At 44.0% G+C, this 15043-nt stretch overlaps 1 protein-coding gene across 1 annotated transcript in view; it reads right to left on the bottom strand.

Annotated features, from left to right (window-relative positions):
* Nucleotides 1-15043, bottom strand: part of LOC103899695 (sodium-dependent neutral amino acid transporter B(0)AT3) — a 37125-nt gene that overhangs the window by 9249 nt on the left and 12833 nt on the right. Inside the window, exons 2-5 of the mRNA XM_009280204.1 lie at nt 11599-11739; nt 10106-10243; nt 5546-5727; nt 5025-5135 (exon numbers count right to left, since the gene is read on the bottom strand). Coding sequence (XP_009278479.1) covers nt 5025-5135; nt 5546-5727; nt 10106-10243; nt 11599-11739 — 572 coding nt within the window. The remainder of the gene's footprint in view (nt 1-5024; nt 5136-5545; nt 5728-10105; nt 10244-11598; nt 11740-15043) is intronic.

The following is a 15043-nucleotide window of genomic DNA, read 5'->3' as shown; positions in this document are numbered from 1 at the left end:
ACTGGCACAGGTTGCCCAGAGAGGTGGTGGATGCCCCATCCCTGGAAACATTCCAGGTCAGGTTGGACGGGGCTCTGAGCAACCTGATCTAGTTGAAGATGTCCCTGCCCACGGCAGGGGATTTGGACTGGATGACCTTTGGAGATCCCTTCCAACCAAACTATTCTATGATGCTATGATTCATTAAAAAGAGCATCTTAGATTCAAAGTACTGTGAAAACAGCAATAACAGATAAAAGGGCAACATAGGAAAAATAAGGAAAAAGGAGAAACTGACAGAGTGAAATTTGAATTTTGATCTAAGGGTCATGCGATAGAGGAAGCTAAATTAAAAAGTCAGTGGTTGTTGGATTACAGAGAATAATATGCAATTTTAAATAGCTGTACTAAGAAGGAATCTTACCATTAAAATCAGTCTAAAAGAAAAAGATAAAACATAAGTAATGGGCAAAATATAAATGTGCTCAATAAGTATTAGTTTCTGCAGGAAACTAAGAAGTGGCATATTACAGTCATACCCCACCAGGTGAATTACTTTCCGATCCGTTATCAAGTAGGGGAAATAGAAATCAGTATTAGTTAAGAATGAGCGTTTTAAAAACCAGCTGGCCCAAAAGTAATACCGGGGCTGTAGGGTATTTCACTTTGTTTTACATCAATCTAAGTCAAATCTGCATCCTAGTCATGCAGGGCGAATTGTGTTTTTTCTGTGTTGTGTCTATGTGCCTGTGCTATTGATCCTAGTACATGGCTAGGAACATTTGTAGGGATGATCCTGCTAGGAGCGTTTGTAGGAATGAGAGGTAAGTATGCCAAAAGACCCTTAATAGCATTTTGGGTTTCTCTGAAGCTGGCCTGAGCTTGAAGAGCGAGAATAATGGGTTCACCTCGGTGGGGATGGATGCGGTGAATGCCATTACTGCAGATGCTTTCTCCACAAGTATGCCAGTGCTTTGACCACAGCAGAACTGGTACAGCTTTTTGTACAACATAGCATAGCAAACAGATATGTGTAACCGTTACTGGCTGAAATGCTTCAGCTTAGGCAAACTTTCTACAGGTTTATTTGGAAAGATCATAACCAAACCCTCCAATGCCAGACTGCTCACTGGTAGGACCTTGTGCAGGTGCAGAACTAGATTGCTATTGCTGTGCAGAAACTCGGCATTCGCATTGCTACGTGGCCTCCACAGTTTCATTAAGTGCTGCCAAGTGAATTGTCGGTGCTGATAGATGTGACTGGTACAAGTCTGGCTTTCTGACTGGGGACTTCAGCAAATGAGTCTGGAGGTAGTTTAATTTGGTGCTAGATGCAATGCATTTATTGACTCTAAAAGACACTAATCAACCCCCAAACTTGAAGAAATAGTGGACAGGCAAGCACGCCGTGGCAATGTCATTATCTGGTCTTAAGCAAATAATTATGAATCTAAATGTTATTTTATATTTTCAGTAATATGGTGTACAGATTTCATAGGCATGTCTTCAGAAGAAAAAATGTGCTGAAGCTAGAAACATGCGGATGAAGATATACAACCAGAATGTTAATGAATGAACATGGGAGTAATGAGGAAAGGAAGCATAATTGCTCCCCCCGGGGCGGTGAGATGTTTGGATACTTGATGAACACATGAAACACAGACAGAAACTTTGTTAAAACAGAACTAAAAAATACTAGGATCCCTGTGATGTGTCATTTTGGTGTAAAAGCAGCTATTGCTTTTCTCATAAGCAAGTGGCCAACAAGTCATACTGCACTTAAAGACAGCAGTTCATTAAGGTAATGCTTTTGTTCTCCTTAGTACCAGAAACAATATGGACAGACCAGGTACCTTGAAAGGGGTTTTAAGTGTCCATTCACAGTAATATATCAGGTGTAAAACTAAACTGCAAAATAGAGGAAAAAATTACAGGTTGCCTCTGTGATGGAGGATCTGGTGCCTGTGCTGCCTTTTTCTTTTTCTTGGCTATTCTCACTGCTCGTTAAATAGCTGCAGAGCTCTGGGCGCAGGCGTCAGTTGCCCAGCCAAGTTCCTGGAATTGTTCATTGCCAGAGAAGCCCCAAATATTTACAGTCTCTGAAGCTCTTTCAGATGTGGAAGAGACTGGAGAAGGAGGCATTTGTGCTCCTGAGCCAACACAGATGTCCACAGAAGTTGAACTGTGTACAGACCATTGCCGATGTTTGATGGGATCCCTTTTCTGCTGCCTCTGATTATTTTTTTTCCCAAGAACCTTTCCAAAAGTCTCTGTTCCAGCTCCTGTGTTGCTTCATCTTTGTACAACTTCTGCTTTCCCCTCAAGTGCCTGTGAGCGTAACTTCAGTATCTTTTTGTTTTCTTGGCAGCTTCACATTCCAGGTAGCCAAGGATTTAGAGAGGGTGAGTAAATTGTCAGACTTCTTCATGTCTGAAAGTCAATGAAAAGAAGTATTCATTATTTGTTCTAGAATTTAAGGTGTGAAAATGTGTCAGATGGCAAAAAGCTGACTATGTACTTCTGCATGAAAATAAACCCAGAGCCTGCCATATTTAAAATCCATATGCATGCAGTTATTATTTGTGATATTTATTAATGAGAACTAAAATACAAACTTGGGAAGTGAAGAAACTCAAACAATGGTCGTTTGGGAAAAAAAAAATTCAGTTGGGTGATTATGATGTTGAAACTGGGTAAGATGTGACTTTTAGCATGAGGTATTACTTTCTTTCACAGATTTTCAAAAACAATGGTGAGGTGTAACAGTTACCAGAGTGGATGTGGCAGCTATTACAGAGAAACTACAACTTCCACTGCACTGCAAAGTTGGAAAAAAGTTGGAAAAGTGTGCCTCCAATGAGTGGAGAATGTCAAGAAGGTTGATTTTTTTTTTTTTTTTTTTTTTTAAAAGAGTTTTTTTTTTTTTTTTTTTTAAGCAAGCTGAAACAGGCAGTAGGTGAGCTAACTCTTACTTTATTTTGCTAAAACTTTACAAGCTTTGTGCAAAAAGACAGGAAAAGAAGCAGAAAACAGCACACATTTAAGAAATACGCTTTACAGTTTTGTAAGCTAATGTGGTCTGGGTGGGCTAGGTAAATCTTTGCCAAAAAACCCCCACAAACCAACAACCCCCCTGTACAACTCAGTTTGGGACATCTCCCGTGGAGAAGTGTAACAAGAAAAACGCATGTATTTGCTGACGGCAGTGGTGGGAATAGTTCCTCATTAAACAGGCTAACAGAAAAGGCAATACTGGTACTGCAGTTGTGGGCTAAGGAGAAGAAGAAAGGAAGGAAATGTTGCGGTTGTATGCTTACTGTCTTTCTGAAGTCCTTGAAGTGCTAAAATCCTCCATAGCAGTTGGTATGTTAGTTTAACAAAGCTGTCTGTCTTTCTTACGCTGTAACTTTCTGTGCAATAGCAACACCCATAGCAGATATCACTTACCAGGCTGTTGCATCAGCTTTTCCATGTTTGTAGATAAGAACGTAGTTTCATCACCAAAACCCTCTTCAGATGACTCTTCAAGGATGTCCCCAGGATCTGCTTCTTCGAACTGACTAATCATTAACTGCAGGTTGATTGCAGCTGGATTTTCATTCTGACTCCTGGCGCCAGTCTACAAAACCATCCAATTGCAGCTGGATTTTCATTCTGACTCCTGATGCCAGTCTGATGCCAGAAAACCATCCGGCTCTTCTTTTATGATGATCCGCTCCCCCTCAGCACTGCAATACCTCCAGGCTTTGTGAATATACACACAAATCTATTTTTTGCATTAAGTTCACTGTGCAATGATCATAAATCCCAAAGATGCCTGAGCTCTTCCAGAGAAACCTGACAGCCGGGCTGAGACCAAATGACAACAGGCCAAGCCCTGTTCTGGTTGTGTTGTCTAATTTGCTTTCTTCATTAAGACATTGCACCAAGCATTTATTGTCCTGTCTGGGCCCTACAAAAATGCAAGTGCACATCTCGATCCCCTGTAAAGAGCAAGGTTGTCCTTTTTGAGCTCTGACAGCGTTCGGATGGGTGCCCGTGCCACTGGGCTTGCAGGGGGAGGGATAAAAGAGGTCTCTCATCTGAGCTGTCTCTCGCTGTTGTCCCTTTGCAGGCTGGCATGTAGCGTATCTCCAGGCTTCTTGGCTTATGTTTTCCTTAATGCCTGTGTTCCTGTTGTAGGAAGGGAAAAGGAAATACCCAGCGCTCCTGTGGTGGGAAGCACTGCTGTGGCTGTGGAGGCAGAGGATGCTCCAAGACCATCTGTCAGTGGGTGCTGCTTTTCCTCCTCTACACTCACCGCTTTATGGAGCTTTTTAGCACGAAGGCAGAGCTGTGAGGAGCCTACGGTTGGCAGCAACCACTTAGTGAGACAATTTGACTTTGCGTTTGGGAAGGCTGCTAAGGCCAGTGTAAAGAGGTCCTTCTGAAATGGCCAGCATATGGAGGGATCTGGGACTCCTGTCCCTTTGAGAAGATGAGAAAACGTGGGAAAGGGTTATTCTCCAGCAGTTCTGTCTTTTAGGGACGGTAGGGCGGGGGGGGGGGGGGGGGGGGGGGGGAACTTCAGCTATGGAGAAACAGGGGTAGGAGAAAATTACTTTCAACCTTAAAAAAAAATCACTTTGCAGTGTAATTTCTCAGTCGTTTTCCTTGTGAATTCCTAAAAGATTAAAGTTGTGTAAATTCTCTAGCGTTGGCAGGGAAATCCCATCTTTATCATGTGTAAAAGAGAGATGATTCTGTTTGTGAAGTACATCAGTTTCACTTACACATTCAAGACCGAGGCACCCATAACATATTTATACTCAATTTTCCAATATTTTCTGATATGCTTATTACTGAACTGTTAAATACTTTGCTGCTTCTTTTCTTGCTAAAGTATATTAAAATACTAAATCGCTTCATCTCAGAAAAAAAAAAGCTTAGCTGAGCTCTTGGATAGGGAGCTAGATCAAGAGTTGCTGGAAAATGAATATACAGTATAAGATCTGAGGGGGAGCAAAAGGAAAAATAATATTTCTGACTGTAGCAGCAATACTTACATTAGGGGTGAAGAGGTAAGCCAGCCCGTCAGTGGCTCCTGGTAGAGTGAGTCCGTGAATAAGGAATATAGTTAGGACCAGGTAAGGAAATATTGCTGTTACATAAATTGCCTAAAGTAAGAAAGTAAGCAGATAGACAAACAGTTACTGATAACAACATCGATAAATCCTATTTAAGTTATTGCAACACACAATCCTAACAATATTAGATAAAAGAGCTACAGATGAACATTGCCATCTTTAAAAGAAGCAGAATGCACTTTTGCAGAATATACTTCTAACAAACTTGCTTTTAAAACTGTGGGGGGAGGAGACTGGTAGGGCGGGCGCGTTTGCAATGGAAAAGGAGAGAAGTGTCATTTTGAGCCACCTGTACCGCTGTTACCGCTTCGCTGGACAAGGAGCACACTGAAATGGTGCTAGTGTAGTAAATGGGGAAGGCTCTCCTTGGTGGTGAAACTCAGTATCTGGAGAGCAAGATCCAAAGTGTGGGATAATGCACTTCTCTATCCTTTCCGTACCTTTCCTGTGGTTTCAATTCCTCGGATGGTGCAGAGATAGACAATTGCCCAGCAAGCTGCTAAGCACAAAATGAGCCACCACTGTAATGTGCCACTCTCGGTGACATCGGGTGTTATGTTCAAAGTTTTCCTGTACCAAAAATAATTTACTGCGGTACTTTCGTAACATTCTTCGTTGAGCCCTGGAAAAAAATGTGGCAAGCATAAGAATAAATTTTAAAATTGGTAATATTTTTCCCACTCACTGTACAGTTAGGAAGCAATACTTTATACTAACGGAGAGTGGCAGGACGGTCTCTTGTGGGCTGCCAAATCAAATACAGAGATGGGCTGAACTGGCCTTTCTGCACTGTCTGTAATGTGCAGCAAGACAAATTCTGTCATGGCAGGTTGAGACTGCGAGACTTACATGAGACCTTCACCAGAACATCACCAGCATTTCTACAGACAATAACTTTCTAAATAGAAAAGGTGTCATACTTAGTGCAAGGTGAAATCTAAACTGTAATTGCAGTGGAGACTATGAAATTTTTTAGCTCTGTCTACAAGTTGGTGGAACAATAACAAGATTTAGGCACCTGAGGATACATCTAAGCCCAGGATCCCCTGGCTATGTCATGGCCCTGTAGTGGGGCAAGACCCAGGCATCAGCCTCTTTGGTTCACATTTCCAGGACTTCTGTGAGCAGGAACCTCGGGCACCTGCGCCCAGGGGAGCAGGCACTCCCCAGCCAGGCTTTGTGCCTGGAGAAGAGGGAACCAGGAACACGATGTACACCACGACCCTTGCTCACCCCTCTGCCTACGTGCAACCTAAATGCCTGAAGAGGAGGTTGACAGAGGATCTTCAGGAGACCCGCTGACCTGCTGTCTTTAGCTAGAAACCCAAGTTCCCTGGGTGCTGCAGCTCCTGCCTTTGCTCCTAGCCAGAATCAGGTGTGTTCTGAGAGCACGAGGCAGCCCTGTGCATTTCCACTCAGGTTTAGCATAACTTTTTTTCCCTTCCTGCCCTCATTTCAAGTCCCATTGGCTTTAGCTATCGGCTCCTGCTCGGATTACCTAGTGCACTGAGCGGAATAGCTCACGCAGGGCAGTTTGACGCTCTCCTGCCATGAACGGCTGATAGCCCAGGCTGGAGAAAGGACGGCTCATTCTGCTTGCACAGAAGGGTAAGTCAGTCATCCTGTCACGACTCTACAAAGGGAAAGAGCATGTCTGCGGGCAGGAGAATGATAAAATGCTGCATTTCAGCAACATCCTGATGCTGCGTTTACTGGTAGTAAGTTTGGGGTGGCTGAATGACTAAGTGGCTACAGGAAACCTCCCTTATTCTCCTGTGTAGACTCCAGAGCTGGGCATGATGATGTATTTTAGGAAGATAATCCTGAGGGTACAAGAAACAACTCCTCTTTCCATTTTGAATTTTTTCCTGTTGTATGAAATGCCAGCCTGTTCAATCAAGCTCTCAAACTGGACCATTTCTCACTTTTCTTGTGACCTTTCACTCGCTTCTGAAACAGCCACCTTTCACAACAAAACTCTGAAAACAAACGAATCAACAACGTGGCAATTAAGCCACTAAGCAGAGCTCAGGGATCCTGAGAGTTCCTTGCCCCATGGCTGCAGTGGGGAAACACGCTGTGGTGCTCCCGAGTGGCCAGCTCTGTGATCTTGGCAGTGAATCAAATTTGGTTCACTTTTTGCCCTTGATAAATTCCTTTTCTTTTAGGGAGTCTCTTGTTATGCAGGAGATGTTGCCCAGAGAGGTGGTGGATGCCCCATCCGTGGACACATTTCAGGTCAGGTTGGCCGGGGCTCTGAGCAACCTGATCTAGCCGAGGATGTCCCTGCTCATTGCAGGGGGGTTGGACTAGATGACCTTTAGAGGTCCCTTCCAACCCAAACTATTCTATGATTCTACGATTCTATGTTAATTCAAGTATTTTCAACTAAAGGGAGGAAGTGAAGTGTGTTGCTCTTCCATCTTTGCCTCGCAGCCCTCCAGCCTCTGGAAGAGATGGCGGCTGCGGGTCCTTCTGCTGTGGTTCGGGAGAAAGGGCTGATCGAGGAGCCCAGCTCTGGGAGAGGTTTGTGGAGTGGTGCCCCAGCGGCAGGAGAGGACCCCCTGCCACCTGACCCTGGGGTGCAGAGCCATCAGCCCTAGCCGGGTTAAAGAGAACAGGAAGATCTTTTAAGAGAGCAAAAGAAACGCTGACAAAAGACATAATAAAATTGTTATTTCTAATGTTAAAAAGGTAATATTGGTAATCAATATTTCGGGTTAAAGAGAACAGGAAGATCTTTTAAGAGAGCAAAAGAAACCCTGACAAAAGACATAATAAAATTGTTATTTCTAATGTTAATATTGGTAAATCAATATTTTGCTCTTATTATTCTGTAAAACAGAGCCATAACAGGACTACCAAGTAGTAAAAATGGACTGGAAAATGCAGTTTACATTAGAAATAATTACAAATAATACATTTTTAATTGAACAGGTGCAGCAAATCCCAGCGGAGACAGCGGAGGAGATTCCTGGTTTGTAAGTCTTGAAATACTACAGAAATTCTAGCAGACAAAGAGTTAGGGCGCCTACCTTTGAAAAGCAAAAGTGACCTGAATAAGTAGTGGCAAAATCTTGACCTCAGCTCTGGGCTAAATCCTGGGAAAGCTGGCCTAGCTGGCAAAAGGCCGATGGCGAGGAGTAATCATGATTGTGGTCATTGTGGCTTTATGAAACTTTTCAAACAAAACTTGCTCTGGTGAGATCGCAAGGTGGAGAATGAAGTAACTTGCAGATATGTGATGTACTGATTTAGCCAAGTGACTTTCCAGTTACAAATTTACACTTGAAAGTGTGGTTACCACTGAAATGTCATTACACCTGAAGCTGGTGATCCTTTTCCAGTGTATGAGGACGCTCGTGTACTCAGACTTGCTGGTGTCCTTTCCTCAGCTCTGAATTAAAAGAATCAGACGTGCACCCGGACACACACTGACCAGCGCAACCCCAGTTCCCTTTGAATACACAGTCTCTGGCTGTTGAATGAAAGTCTGTGGGTTGTAGCAGGGTGTATGAGTAACGAGCTGTGTAGTGAAAAGCTTTGCTGCTCTTGTCCTTTTAGTCCCAGCTTAAGTACGTGAGCCTGAAATAATGCCATTTTTGTCTATGTTCAGCCAAGCCTGGTGGATGGGAACAGCTGTTACTTGACTCACTTAGGAAGCAGCTCCCTGGAGAGAGCATTGCAATCGTGATGGAGAAGTGCAGGTTCTTCCCATCTTGGCACTGGTATTGAAAAATCCATCCTTAAAGGACTTCTTCAATATTTTCTAAAAGATGCTTAACTAATATTGCAGCTTTTTGTATACCAAACTAGTTGATTAAAAAGTTGATCTCCAAAGCAGGTTTGGAAAACATTTGTTTAGCTCACTAGTTGGGACATCTGTATCCTGAGAAATGAAAGAATCCTATTTCTTAAGGCCCAAATAATTTTCTCTACTTCTGTAACAAAGATGGGGGATATCTGATTGTCTTCCTACTCTAGAATAGTCCTAAGGTCTCCAAAAGAAAGTTGACTTCTGCTATGTTTTGTCTTTGTTCTTAGCCTCTTACTCAGATTGTTTCTTGCTCTGCCCTGGAACTTGTCGTCTTCTCAAGCTCTGAACAAAAAAGAAAGCTGAAAAATAATTTTAAAGAACTGCGAGCGGTCTTCCTTATCCTGCTTAGGTACACTGTCTGTCTTTGGTCTTACTAAAGGTTTTGTAATGGGTACTGTGAATTTGGTCTGAGCTTCAAAGATTCCCTCTTTAAGTAGTTTCTCTGCTACCTCAAAACTGTTTTGCTTATTTAGTTGCTCCTTTTTCTTTTTTTTTAAACGTTGTTATTTCATTTCTCATTTTGAAAGGGGTCATGGACTTCCTGGCTTTTGATGTTCCTGCGAGGATGATGAATTTGAGTAGGCTATCATCACTCTCATAGCTTTTCGAGAGGAAAGCAAACCAGGTCTTGTGCACAACTCGGGGCCAAATCAAGTGTGGCTTCTCTTCTCAGGGGTTTCTTGGTTAGCTGCTCTAGGAAGCTGTCTTGTCAGATGTGTAAAAGTAGTCTCAGCAATCTACAGGCAGAAACTAAAGTTCTCCAGTAGGGTTGTGTTTCCTGCTCTGGCAACTCAGCTGATCTTTCTCAGCACATCATGGCAAATGAGCTGAAAGGTTCCTGTAAGAGCTTGTTACGAGTCATAACCAATGCATCACCATCTAATGAAAACTCGAAGGTCTCATTTAAAGCAGTTACTGAAAGCTGTAGTCGTAAATTTGGTTCTTAATTATGCTCACTATCTCATGTGTCTTGATATGTAGTTTATGATAACAGACACATGTGTCTTGATAAAGGACTGTTTCTCCATAGTCAGAAAGCAGAGGACACTCTTTCAGGCTGGTATTTGTATCATAGCACAAGCATAAAAAATAAACAAGACTTCCCTTTTCCCCTTGGTAGCCCCCAGACTCTGATGTTTGTGATCCTCCTTTTGCTAGCAGTGACGCTCGAAGTGGTAGTTACCTGTTCTGTTTTCATTTAGAGGACAAACGCTCCAAGGAAGAGGTTCTTGGAAGGAGTTTATGAAATACCACATCACCCAGGTTAAAACGGTGTTGTAGTATAAGCTCACCAGAACCGACACCATCCACGAACCAACCCCTGCAGAAAGCACAAGATCTCAGCTTAGAAGAGCTTTGGAAAAAACTATCAGTCACAGCACTTGCTCTTAGCAGCTCACGTTTCCTAATTTTTCAAGATTTTCTGTTTCTCCCCCAAGATTTTCACATGAAAGATGGGCATTTGTGTCCTCAGTAGCCAAACACTAGTGCACAGTTCCCCAGCCCTGCTCCAAGAAGGCTGACACTCCCTACTTACATAGAAGATTAGGGTTGAATCTTTGCTCTAGTATATAATACATTGTTTTCTACAACACGGGACAACTTTAATAGCAGAGACCAGAGACTGAAGTTTCACAGTATGCTATAGCTGCATGAGGGCACTCTTTTGTCCCAAATCATGCACATATGCCCTAAACCAGTAACTGGTTTGCTCCTACAATAAGGAAGGAAGAATAGCAACACCACGGTTTCTGCTTGCTTGCATTTTTGCAAAGGGAGGATGGACATGCTTAATTGTAGGAGATGGGTTTAGCTGGAGGCACCACCCTGCTGCTTGGTATTTCTTCCTGGTTGCCCTCTGACCCTTAGATAACTCCTCTTACCCACCCCTTCTCCTCTCACACATGCCCACAGGCATGGCTGTTGCTGACAATCCCATTTTCAAGCACCTGCTTAAAGCAGGGCACGATCCAGCAGTGCTGGCTGGAGCATCCAAGGGTTTCTCCTTGCCCCTGCAGGCAGGAGGGTGCTATCTCAAAACCAGTAAAGCCGATGGTTCAGTGCTCTAACAGTGGCTGCTCCCATTCACTTTTTGCAGCCTAACAATGCGCACAGGACACAAGATATGTTTTTTTCAGTGTATATTAAATTAAATAGATAAAAAGAAATTGCTGGTACAGGACTGCACACCGGTCTGATGCACACTGCTCTGTGGATTGTCCCTCATGCTCAGCCACGTTAATAATCTCCCTTTAGCAAGCCCCACTGTGGCCCCCTCTCCTGAAGGGAAACTTTCCCAGGTGCTTTAGGATATTTAGGAGGTGCCAGGCTCCCATTCCTGACTTTGTATCTTTCTGTCCCCCCTCCAGTCCATCTGTCCCTGGAAGGAGAAGACTGACTCCTGAAGGGGCTCTGAGGGAGGAGCAAGAAACACTGTGGGCAGGCAGCTTTTGTGTAAGCTCCAAGATATGGTAGGAATGGGGCAGTCCTGGCTGGCAGAGTTCATGATCATTATGCTTCCCACAGCAAAGGTTATGAGGTTTGCATTTAAGGCCCCTGTGTGCCTGGGGTAATGGGAGCGATGACCTAACGAGCATCAGGCACAGGTCTGTAGGAAGTGAGTGCTGGGTTGGAGCTCAGCTGCGGTTCCTTGAGCTGGGACCCCGAGAGACGTACCGACTCCTCCGAGGTAAGGCGAGATGGTGTTCCAGGCACCGATGCTGCCTTTCCTCAGGCACTGTCCTAGGGCCAGTTCGAGATGCAACAGTGGGATTCCTTCAAAGAGAAGAGCGATGAAGTATGGGATCAGGAATGCCCCTGAAAAGACAATTAAGTGCAATTGAGCCACACGATTATCTGCATCTCACTGAAATTACTGTTTTGTAATTTGTCTGCTTTATGACCCTAAAAAAGTCCTTGTGGGACGTGTTGAGAGAGGGAGCATGGCTAGGGATACCTGCCAAGTAACATCTGTTACTGGTAATCTTGTTGGTGAAGATGTAGGAGGAAGGACTGGGATGCTTACTGCTGCAGGATGCTTCCCCTCAGGCACTGCTACAGCCCATTATAAATAGCCTCCATTTCCCTTTCTTTTAAGCATCTTCTTTTCTGCCCCTGCTCATAAAACAGAGAAGGTTTGCCTCTCCGCTATACCGTCTGTTCCCCCTTCAGTGCATCACCTTGTTTCCCTCCCTACAGCTCTCAGGCGTGTGCTCCTCTGTCCTCCGCTGGTAAAGCAGGATTTTGCACTGGAGACCCCCGAGAGACCAGGTTATTTTGTTGCATGAAGTTCTGCTCAAAGCACAGAGCCTCTGGCTAATGGAAAACTGAAAGCAAGACTGAAGTTGTTCTGTGAGCCGTGGGAGAAATGAAACCTGATTTCCTCCCGATTTGTGTCCTCTATGCCTTCCCTGTTTTTCTCATAGCGGCTCCCCTGGGCCAGAGCCAGCACGTGCTGTTGGGTGCCTGCAGGCAGGTATCAATCCTGCCGGCAGCCTGGCTGGTTCCTGCAAAACGGTGTGCAACGCCTCATCTCCCCCGCCTTCCCTCAGAAGGGGCACGGGTTTGGGTCTCCCTCCTTTGCACATACTGATTTTCATGAGACCAGGGGAAGTTTCATCAGTATATTTAAAGCGCCTGCCCAAATGTCCAATTAAATTAAAATGGTCTAATAGATTGAAGTTTATTGCCATGACCAACAACTACTGTGACCACGAAGCCTCTTTTCTTTGGGGAAACAAAGACAGAAGTCCTGCCTCAAGCCACCTCCCAATCCTCCTACCAACTCATACCGACTCTGTGCTCCTCATCGCTTTGTCAATAAACCTGTGCCTTGTTATACCATTTCAACTTTGCCTCCAAATCTCTTATCTGAGTCTACCCAGCTCTGCTCTTCTAGCTCTGGAAACCTTCTCCCCTCCCTCCAGGCTGGCAGGGAGAGCGGCTTCACCATCACCATGCGAGAGAACAGAGCGGAGCAGCTCTGCTCCCCGCTCCATCTTCGGCCCCGAGAGGGAGGTGGGGGAATGCACAAGGATTTCTGGTCTCTTCCTGGAATGGCTCCTGTGTTTTGCAATCACTGATTATTTAGAAAGGCTAGGCAGCTAAATAGAATCACTTGGGCTAGGTATTGCAACAACTTTGCTACCTATTACTAGGTGCTGCAATAACTACATACAACACCCAGAGAAGATGTGCTGTTTAATGGTTTAGCCCTTTATCAAGAAACACATAGAAACAAAAATCGGCAAAGCTCTTCTCGGTGAAGGACTGTTCTTAATTTGCCAAAGGTGGAAATAAATGTCCCTCCTTGCAATCTGATTTCTTAAGATGTTTTTAACTGCTAAGAAGCAGATTTGAAAAAGGAGTCTCACAGTTAATTCCCAGTATGTTAAATCCTCAATTTGGATCCTCGGCACCCCTGCTCAGTAGTCCCCTTGCTTGGAGAAAGCTCTGAAGTGGCTGTTATAAACCCCCCCCTAAGAAAGAGATTTACAGAGCGAGTTAAGGACCACAATAGTTTGTTTATTTTGAAGTGTTTTACCACCTGATGAAATCTCACCTGGAGCTACCTACCGAAGCTCCCATGTAAATACCAAGGAATTTGCAGGTCCCTTCCACAAGAACTCGGTAACCTCTCACCATGCTCAGTCCTGCGCTCTCCTTCAAACCTGCTGCAATATCCCCATCCACAGCACACCTGAGGGCACCCACCCAGCCCTCCTGACAGCCCGACGCCTTGGGCTGTCTCCTGGGAAGAGCAAAATATTCACGCAAATGACCGGAGCACCGCAGTGCGGAGCTCTCTGCTTGTTCACCCAGCCACCTGGCTGCACACCAGCTCCGGCTGGCAGCTGTTTCGCTGCAATCCATGCGATGCTGAGCCCTTGCTAGCAGAGCACTCCGTAAGGGACCGACCTATCTCCCATATCATATCTCCCTGGAAATAACTGTGTAATAATTAGTGCCAACTGCCCTCTGTTATCTCTCTCCCCTTTTCTGTTTGCTAGTTGAACCATTGACAGCAGAGCATGTTTAGATATTCTGCTGATAAAAGCCTGTTTACTTTGTGCTGGTTTGTACGTATCTCCAGTCACAGCACAGCAAAGCATAATGTCACACTTCTTCGAAAGAAAACACTGGTTTTCCATGAGAACAATGTAAAAAGTATGCTATCTGCAAATATGAAAATATGGCAAAAGATTGGGCTAGGAAGAAATGTTTAATGGAACTAATCTTTCTCAAACCTAATCCAAATAAATGTCTTGTAGTGTAAAAATATGTTTTCAGCTATTCATTCCTTTGCTTCACAGTATTTTTAGGCAAAAAGGAAATAGTCAGAAAAAGCATAGACAGCCTGCTCAAGCACTTGAAGCTTACTCTTTTCCACAATAAAATTCCCCACCCATAGAAAGAAAAAGGATAGCGGAAAGGTAGCAGGAACCTAACAGTGAGTAGGAACCCTCTAGCACTATATAGTCAAGGGCTCTGTTTAATAGATAGGGGAGGATGTGCCAGAAGGCAGAATTTAATACTTTAAAAAAAAAAAAAAAAAGCCATGAAAACTAACTCAGCTATTCATTCCTTTGCTTCACAGTATTTTTAGGCAAAAAGGAAATAGTCAGAAAAAGCATAGACAGCCTGCTCAAGCACTTGAAGCTTACTCTTTTCCACAATAAAATTCCCCACCCATAGAAAGAAAAAGGATAGCGGAAAGGTAGCAGGAACCTAACAGTGAGTAGGAACCCTCTAGCACTATATAGTCAAGGGCTCTGTTTAATAGATAGGGGAGGATGTGCCAGAAGGCAGAATTTAATACTTTAAAAAAAAAAAAAAAAAGCCATGAGAAAACTAACTGTGGAAAAGACAAGAAGAAAATCCAAGAAGCAGAATGAAGAAGCGAGCTGGTACCTAACACAGAGCATGTATCACAAAACAGAACGTTCAAACACGTGCACAGCAAAACCCTATCAGCACCCATATGATGTGTAGCACAGGTACAGCAGAAACTCAGTAGGTTTGGCTTCCATGAGGCATGGTATCCTGGTTTCAGCTGGGATAGAGTTAATTTTCTTCCTAGTAGCTGGTACAGTGCTGTGTTTTGGATTTAGTATGAGAATAA

This window comes from Aptenodytes forsteri, unplaced genomic scaffold (genome assembly GCF_000699145.1).
Source record: "Aptenodytes forsteri isolate BGI_AS27 unplaced genomic scaffold, ASM69914v1 Scaffold114, whole genome shotgun sequence".
NCBI lineage: Eukaryota > Metazoa > Chordata > Aves > Sphenisciformes > Spheniscidae > Aptenodytes > Aptenodytes forsteri.
The sequence above is the reverse complement of the archived record's forward strand: the minus strand, read 5'-3'. Positions and strand labels throughout refer to the sequence as shown.